The sequence below is a fragment of the Lycium barbarum genome, chromosome 2 (genome assembly GCF_019175385.1).
Source record: "Lycium barbarum isolate Lr01 chromosome 2, ASM1917538v2, whole genome shotgun sequence".
Classification (NCBI taxonomy): Eukaryota; Viridiplantae; Streptophyta; class Magnoliopsida; order Solanales; family Solanaceae; genus Lycium; species Lycium barbarum.
In genome coordinates this window covers 143,651,307-143,660,011 of record NC_083338.1, presented here as the reverse complement: position 1 = coordinate 143,660,011, position 8,705 = coordinate 143,651,307, and the positions used below count along the sequence as shown (strand labels likewise).

At 38.2% G+C, this 8,705-nt stretch overlaps 1 protein-coding gene across 1 annotated transcript; it reads right to left on the bottom strand.

The window, feature by feature from the left end:
* Positions 1 to 386: 386 nt before the first annotated feature.
* LOC132627762 (WD repeat-containing protein PCN-like) lies at positions 387 to 8,310 on the bottom strand. The gene is made up of 11 exons (XM_060343337.1): positions 8,032 to 8,310; positions 7,806 to 7,928; positions 4,818 to 5,124; positions 4,677 to 4,740; positions 4,415 to 4,528; positions 4,131 to 4,293; positions 3,794 to 3,947; positions 3,057 to 3,631; positions 2,027 to 2,208; positions 1,561 to 1,821; positions 387 to 936 (listed from the first exon to the last, which is right to left on the bottom strand). Exons 1-11 carry the CDS (start codon positions 8,191 to 8,193, stop codon positions 609 to 611), a joined length of 2,433 nt encoding a protein of 810 aa, XP_060199320.1. The 5' UTR covers positions 8,194 to 8,310; the 3' UTR covers positions 387 to 608.
* Positions 8,311 to 8,705: the final 395 nt, after the last annotated feature.

Genomic DNA, 8,705 nt, shown 5'->3' with positions numbered 1-8,705 from the left:
TATTATTAATCTCTTTTTCTAAAACATCAAGAATACTAACACGCTTCTAAAATACACATGCTGCTAAAAGTTTTCCATTTTAAAATATAACAACTAACTTTTGTGAGATCTAATACTTTAAGCAATTTTGATGATGTGAGAAAATTTTAAAGAAATAAAATAGGGTTCAGTTATATTATTTTCGCGCGGTTAAAATTACTAGTTTTAAGTTAAACAAGAGATGACAGTTGAGGTTTAACAAGCAAGATAATGAGAATATGTTCGTTCAAGGTATATATGGTCAAAATGTTTTGGAGAATTTGATAAAAAGTCGCCGTTTGGCTACTGTGGTTAAGCCCATCTTCGAGGCATATATATATAAAACTTCAATTTACAGCACCATGCAATTTACATAAGATTAATTCTTGTATATAAAATGAATGCACTTGAACTTCAAAATTGATTTCACAGGTTAACTGGAACTATCAAAAGAATACATTACACAACATGATTTCATCACCTCTTCCCCAAGTGACAACAAAGAAAAATCTACCATGGCAAAAGAACTTGAATCTCCCCTCTAAATTTCCCAAGTGAGTTGAAAACAAAAGCCACCTGGCACAAAATAGTTAAGTCCCAAAAATATGTCTGTGAACAGGTGTAGTATCAAAACTTTTAACCACTTGTATCCACGGTTTGTCTATGATCAAGGTAGAAGTTTTTGAAAGATGTCCAACAAATAAGACGGGATCTCTGAAAGGACATAACTCAAAATTCTTTCTACTATTTTGTTTAGTCTCCAACTCGCTTCCCTTTGACTTACGCTTCAAACTTCCATTCGCACTCCCATTCACGAGAGTACTATGTAGCTTCTTTGAAGCTAAATCTTGACCATTGGCTAACTCGGTGTCGTCATCACCATCCACAGGTTTCCCAAAGTCGATCAAGCACATTGCCCTGTAGGATAAATATCAGCAGATGCCATTATTTTAGTGGAACTCAGATACAAAATGGAAGATTCAACACACTTTATCGCCTTAGCTATTTGACGAAACATCAATATTGCATCTCCACTGGAACTTAAAGGAAAAGAGCTACGGATATGCTTTCATTTGTCGGAGCATGCAGCACAATACTGAAGAAACATAGAGCCGCATATAGTTGCTAATTACTAATTTTTCCAGCCACTCAATAAGCTTCTAAGATAAACTTGAACAGGTAGTTTAAGGTCGCATCGTGCCAGTCTCCTCTCCAAAACAGAGGTAAAAAGCAAGAAAAAACTCATTATAAATGATTTCGGAATACTCAGATCCCAGGTACATGCCAATAAACCATGTCATGCAAGGAAAGCTTGCCTCTTAACTCGAGTACTTTTAGTTTTAGCGTCAAAGAAAAGAGCCTATCCAGCTTTTGGCTTACGTTTCTCTCAAGTGTAAACTCCATAATAAGACCCTCCATAGGAATTACCAAGTTGCTTTGCTTTTCACAAAGCAAGTAATGATCAACAAGGAAAAAACAATGACCAAAATTATAAATACAAGAGATATATGATCAGATCTGTCAAAAAATTGTAAAACAAACCTTGGACTATAGGCAATGACAGATGACGAACTGGAAGACGGTGGGAATGAAAGCCCAATTACTTCTCCAGGAAATTCTTGATATCTTCTCGGCAGTGCAAATGTATTACGATTTGACCATTCCCCTAACTGTTTAGCTTCAACATCTAAGGCATATACCTGGTTTGAGGAAGTGGATACTATAAACACATTGCTATTTTGAGGAGTAAAACCACCTGCCGTAACTGAATGACCATCCAATCTCGATATAAACCAGTGTTGCCTGCCCCATGACAAACTTAATTCAGACCCGAAAAGGAACAAAAGAATACAAATGATGTTTGAAAATGATAAGTAAATCCTTTCTTAAACAGCTGAGGTTGAAAAGGGATTTTAAAAAAACAAAGGCAAAAATGGTAAAATTGTAAGGATTAAAAGGAATACAATACAATGGTAGATTAAATACATGTAGCAGAGTATGTTTATACCTCTGTGTCTCTAGATTAAATATATACACATCTCCAAAGCAGTTGATAGCAGCTAGCCATTGCCCATCGGTGCTGGTGAACATTCTAGTTATGGGAGGTTCAGCAGGGAGCAATTCTTCATCATGCTCTTCACGACAAGGAGTGAAAACATGGACTAGTTCTGAGCTTCCTACATCCACCACCTAGAGAACAAAGCTAAAACTTCAGAAAACGGCTCAGATAAATTCATAACCTAAATAAAATACTAAGTTCAATGCCTCAGATTAATCCGTAGCCTAAACATCGAACAATTCCTACAAGCAATGTCATTGGAGTACCACAGAACTGCTGACTGCATCCTCTTATTTATTACGAAATTAAATTTCAATCAACTACCATATATGACACCACATGGTGATAACAGACCAAAACCACAATTAAATGGAAACATGACATGTTCCATTAAAGACTATGACCCCTACCCACCAACCACACCCACCCTGCCCCTCCTTTTTCATCAGCATGAGCTCCCCCTTCTCCTGTCCATTTACCCACTCCCTCAGCCTCTTTGTAGCACCTATCACTGCCATTCCACCAATTCCCACTTCCCGATTCTAGATTCCCTCCCTTCATTATCCCTTATAATGCAGTTTGTTGGTAGGATTGCACGGCAGGGGGATCCATGACACATTAGGTGGTCAGAGTTCAGGAAGGCGGGACTCAACAGCAGAAAAGGTGGTCAGTTCTAAAATCGTGATTCTTATCCATGATTTAGCAAGAACCCCACTGTCTTAAAACTTACTACTATGAATATCATAGAAAGCCAAAAGTGGATGGCAAGTAAACTCACTTTAATTTTGAAGTGGAGTAACACGCAAAATGTACAATAATTTTTATATAAATGTACAATAAGGTAAGACTGCGTACAATAGACCCTTGTGGTCCGGACCTTCCCCGGATCCCGCGCATAGCGGGAGCTTAGTGCACCGGGCTGCCCTTTATACAGTATAAAATAAAAGAGCGTAGAAGGTAAATTGGAGAAGGTACTGACATAGACCCTTCTGTCACACCCAGCTATCATCAACCGAGAAGAATCAACACTGAAAACCATTGAATGAGCAAACGGCAGTTCCAAAGGAAGATGTCTTTTGTTGACTGCCCATGGACTCTTGCTGGAAGCACCTCTCTTAAGCTCAAAAAGGCAGGGTTTTACATGATCAGAATAAGCAAAAACGGCACCAGAAGGAGAAATCGCACTGCATGTAATTTTCTTTGAAGCTTTACACTTAACTCGGGCCACCAAATCTGTCTTGGCAGCTCCACCAGACACAACTCCGTTTATTTCGCGAACAAACAAAATATCAATCCAGTAGGAAGCTTGGACTAAGAGTAACGCCTGATTAAATACCGTATTTGCTGCAAGTTGGATATGCGGCCTCTGTGGTACAGGGCAAATATCATGTGGAGAAAACTTGGTAAACTCCTTGGCAGAGTATGCAAAAAGTTTAGTATCATCACCACCTGAGATAAGCATCGGCACGCCTAAATGTGCCCATTTATGGTAACTAAAATCAAGGGGCTTGGACCTAGATCGAGGTCTCTTTTTATCCCGTTCAACTATGGCATCTGAAAGGAAAATGAAGAAGATTAAGAATAAAGCAGAATAACAGAGCCCAAATGGACTATACGAAGACAATCCTGGGAGAGATGAAATTTCAGTTGGAAAAAGGGGCAAGGGGGCAAGTTTACTATCGAAGGAGAAGCAGAAACGAATACAAATGAACTAACCTTCGTGACTGATGGGCACAGCAACAGTCAAGGCCCTCACATCATGCGTATGGGCCCTCACATGACTAATATAAACCCATTTTTTCATGACTCCGGAGGTTATATTTCCATCATTAGCCCCAACAAAATCCATAGAGAGCTTATAAAGTATAACCTAAAAACCAGTAGTGTATTGTTAGCGGATATGGGAGCACGTTTGCCTGTCATTTCTGAACAGTTAAAAATAAAAAGAGGCACTAGATCATTATCTTAGTTTCAACTTTTAAAAGACCAGAGGGACAAACCCCTACAACTCCAACCGAAAGTATTCTTTTTCTAGGAGTTGAAATTTATATACCTGACCATCAGAGCCACCAGAAAACACCCTAGTATGGCTGGGAGATGCTGCTAAAGCATTTACATCTCCTTTATGATTGGAAAGTGCATTCACAAGAGTCCCATGCTGGGTGTCCCAGAACTGAACACTCCCGGTACTATCTGCACTGACGAGGGTACCACATCTGGAAAGAATTTTAAGTTAATGAAAATTAGAATATCTTACAAAACATTCTTACAAATGGGAGAAATGAATTTCCTTTTTTTGCATATATTAAATGCAAGCATTTCCAATTTAATTTTCACCTCAATGCTAGTAATGACCATATGCATACTTCAGATCCACTACCCAGCCCTCCAAGACCAACTGATATCCTGTAGATTTCATGAGCAGACTTGGCATCCCAGCATCTTATAAGCCTGCAAAGAAACAACTTCCATCAGAAAATTCACTGTGGACATCCTATAAAAAAGCAACTCTATGCCTCAACCTTTATGTGTTTTTTGAATTTTCCTCAGAAATCAACTGGTAAAAGTTCAGATAGCTATATTCAAAAGTGAAACATACCCATCACTGCTCCCAGAAAATATCCTATTTGCATCAGAGCTCCAAGTGACACTCAATGTACGCCCTGCAAAAAATTATAACTCTATAATACCAAGCAACAATCACATATTGTGCTCTGAGTCTAAAGGGTAGCTGTCTCACCACTGACCCTTGGCAATGATCTTTTGTAAGTTAAGTTTTCATCGTCATTGACTATATAGATTCTTACACAGCCATCATCACAAGCAAATGCTATTTGGCTATTATAACTACCATGATCCTCGTGAAGCTCTAAAGAGTCATCACCATCTTCGCTTTCACTGCTCTCACTATCACTGCTCTCGCTATTTCTATGACTGACGTGACCATTCTCATAATGCTTGGGAGACGGCTTTTGATTAAGCTGTGGATTACTCCATGGCTCCACAGCCATCTGCCATATTGCAACACCAATAGAATCTAGCGCAATCTGCAAACAACCATAGTAACAACATTACTTGATTCATATCAACAAAGCGTAAAATGATTAAATAATGATGAACAGCACAACGAAATGCAAAATATCTGCATATGCCCACCCCTAGATGCATATGCAAATACCCATGTGAACGTTATCTGAAGGGCATGAAAAACTTATCAATTTGATATATAACAGCATATAATATGCAGCCTTGCTATCTAAAATTTGTTCTCTATTTTATTCAATCCTGTGTCCCAATTCCCTTGTCCCTGTATTTGCACCAAAACATTATATATTAACTCTAAAAGCAGCACTAGTCACAAATCAAGGCACTATTAATTTTAGTAAAGTGTTATTTTAACCGAAGAGATACAGATTTTTATGTAATAAGCGCATCATGCATCTATTGTGTTAGTGCAAATACTGGGATATATTAGGTAGGCGCATATCACAAGTTCCAATCTTACTGGTCAATCAAGTTTGAGATTAAGTGGAGAAAGACAGCTGCCCGTGCACCCAGTTTGGAAGCTATAAAAAGAGGATTTCTTGGCTGTTTATAATAAAATGCAAAAACGTCTGCCTTTCAAGGTAGTCAACTTTCACTTCGCCCAGTGTTGTTAAAGGCGAGCGCCTTCTCGCCTTTGGCGAGAGGCGTGGCGTGGCAAGGCTGCTGCGCCTTTTATGGCCGTGGCGAGCAGACCTTCAAAAGGCGCTAATGGCGCCAAGGCGAGGCGCCCAGTTATGGCGAGGCGAGCAGACCTTTTAAAAAAAAACAATTAAAAGAAGTGGAGGACTTAAATAAAAATAGCAGCTAGGGTTTTCTGTTTGCCTCCTCCTCTCTTCTCCTTCAAGGTTTCAGGTACGTCTCTTTCTCCTTCTTCTTTTTCTTCAGTTCTTCTTCTTTCTTCCTCCTGTATTTTCGACTTCTGTTTCTTCTTCTGTTCTTCTTCTTTCTTCTTCTTTTTTTCCGGCGACAACTGCCCTATTTCCGGCCACCTCTGTTTTTTTTTTCCTTCTTCTATTCTCTTCTTCTTTTTCTGTTTTTTCTCCTCTGTTTTTTTACCCTCTGTTTTTATCTCTTCTGTTGTTTGCTCTGTTTTTTTCCTCTGTTTTTTTTTCTCTGTTTGGAAATCTTGAAGATCTTGAATTTGAATAGACTTTTAGTATTGCACTATTGCTTTAATTTTAATGTTGCTTGTCTTTTCACTTATGAATTATTGAGTCATTGACTCATTCAAGTTCTAGACTTTTAGTATCTACTATCTACTTTTAATTTTTGAATTGAAATATTTGCTAATATGTTATTGCTAGTGAGATTTTGATTATTTACATATGCAATTAAATATTTTAATTTTTTGGTATTTATTGGCGCCACACTTCAAAAAGGCGAGCGCCTCGCCGCGCGCCGCGCCTTAAGGCGAGGCAGGCCCTTGTCGCCTTTTGTCGCCGCGCGCCGTCCAAAACACTGACTTCGCCTTCATTTCTATGCAGTGTTATCAAAAGCAAAAAGCGCGAAAAAAGCTCTAAGGTCAGCTGGGGCTTTAAGCGCGAAGCGCATATAAAGTGTGGGCTTTAATGAAAAAAAGTGCAATGGTGCAAAAATACAAATATATACATATGTTTAGTCCAAGATTAATAATAATAAGCATGAATATCAAATACATGGACAAAGAAATTGTAAAAATATTAAGATGAAGTGAAATATCAATCATCTAGTGTCACCTCCTCAAGAGAGGGTCATTGGCAAGGAAAAGTATGTCTTAGAGCCTTGATGACGACACTGAAGCGCACATAAAGCAAGATGAAGCGCTCAACATGTTTTGAGCCTCGCTTCAGGGCTTAAGCGCGCTTAAAGCGCGCCTTTGATAACACTGTTTCTATGTTAGTTATGATATAGGTTAAAAGGTTCATTCTTTTACTATTGGTAATTCCACTCATTCCCTTACACTGCTCTCTATGACTGCAGGTAAAAAAGTGTAATTACAACTCTATCCAAGCAAAAGCATAAAACCAGTAGAAATGAAACAACGAACCGTGCATTGTGTTAGCCTGGGATGACCCAACTACATGCATCATCAACAACAACAACAACATACCCAGTGTGATCCCACAAGTGGGGTCTGGGGAGGGTCGGGCGTACGCAACGCATACCTTACCCCTACCTTGTGAGAGGTAAAGAGGATGTTTCCGATAGACCCTCAGCTCAGCTCAAGAAAAGAGTTTTCAAAAACAGGTTTGATAAATGCAAAAGTAAAAGCTATAGTAAAAATAATGTAGAAAAGAAAATTACTGACAACAAAATAGTAAAGATAACCCAACACAACTACATGCATAAAGTGATTAAATAATGATGAGCCGCACAACAAAATGCGACAAAATCAGTCTTTCGTGGTTGTCAACTTTCAATTGGTCTTCATTTCTCTGTTAACTATGATATTGGTTAAAAGGTTCATTCTTTTCATTGTGTCTCCTACACTGTGGGGCTAACAATGATCTCAAAAAGATTGCTGTTAAGAATTCCAATCGCAACTCTATCCAAGCCTAACCTACTTACTGGCAATAAAAAATAAAAATAAAAAGCTACCTTCTTTAAATTAGAATAGTAGGAATATTCAGCTCAACAGTTATAATGCCATTCAAAGGTGTAGCAGCAATGAAACAATAAAAGCAAAGATTTTCTTCACACAAACCTTCTGTCTCAAATCAAAAAGATCCCATTCAGAAACTGATCCATCAATGCTGGAAGAAAACAACCGACCTGAACGACACCAAATCAGCGAAGAAACCCTGGAATTTGGATTCCCGTGTATCGTCTAACCACCAAAAAAAAAAAAACTCAAAACTTTAATATCTCAACAATAATAACCTGAAGAAATAATAAAAACAAAAAAAGCAAATATAAGTAAGTATACGTACGAGCTGACAGTGCCAGCCAACAGAGCCAGGAGAAACAAGCCAAATCTCAATCGAGCCGTCTTCACGAGCGGCGGCTACTTGAGAATCGTCGGCGCTGGTAGCTAAAGCTACCACCGGTGATGGCTTCCACTCAACTGAGCTGCTCCGATATACTGAGAGCATCTCTCTAAGGATCAGAAATATAGGATTTCTGAAGAGTTTTTTCGACTGATTTGAAGCTGTGAAGTGGGAAAGAGAAAAGGACAAAAGCGCCCAACATTACAACGCTAGGTTTTTTCTGAGGGTTTAAGCGCGCAATTGGATCGGTGTCGGGTATCATACCGGATCCACTTGGCACAAACGGGTTTGTCAATTATATATGTTCTTTTTCTTTAAATCCTTTTTTCTGTATTAAATTGGGATAATACACTATTACCCCTGAATCCTATTACCTCCTAAACTTATTTAAAACAGAATAATTACCCTTAAGCACTGACGTGGCAAGGAGAATGTGTTTCACTCTCTTTGAGAAAGTAAGAAACATAAAAAAGGGGGAAACTTAATTTTTTTTCTTAAAAATCTGTATTTTCTAAAAATATGCAAAACTGATTTGTTTTTAAAAAATATGAAAATTCTATTATTTTTTTTTAGAAAATAAATCTGGAAAACTGATTATTTTTTTCTATATATGAAAA

Excerpts from the sequence above, each read along its gene's own strand:
- LOC132627762 (XM_060343337.1), bottom strand. The coding sequence starts at position 8,193 with ATGCTCTCAGTATATCGGAGCAGCTCAGTTGAGTGGAAGCCATCACCG. Across the intron at positions 7,929-8,031 it reads TTGGCTGGCACTGTCAGCTC|ACGATACACGGGAATCCAAA; the intron begins GTACGTATACTT and ends TTTGGTGGTTAG. Across the intron at positions 4,529-4,676 it reads TTTTCTGGGAGCAGTGATGG|GCTTATAAGATGCTGGGATG; the intron begins GTATGTTTCACT and ends GTTTCTTTGCAG.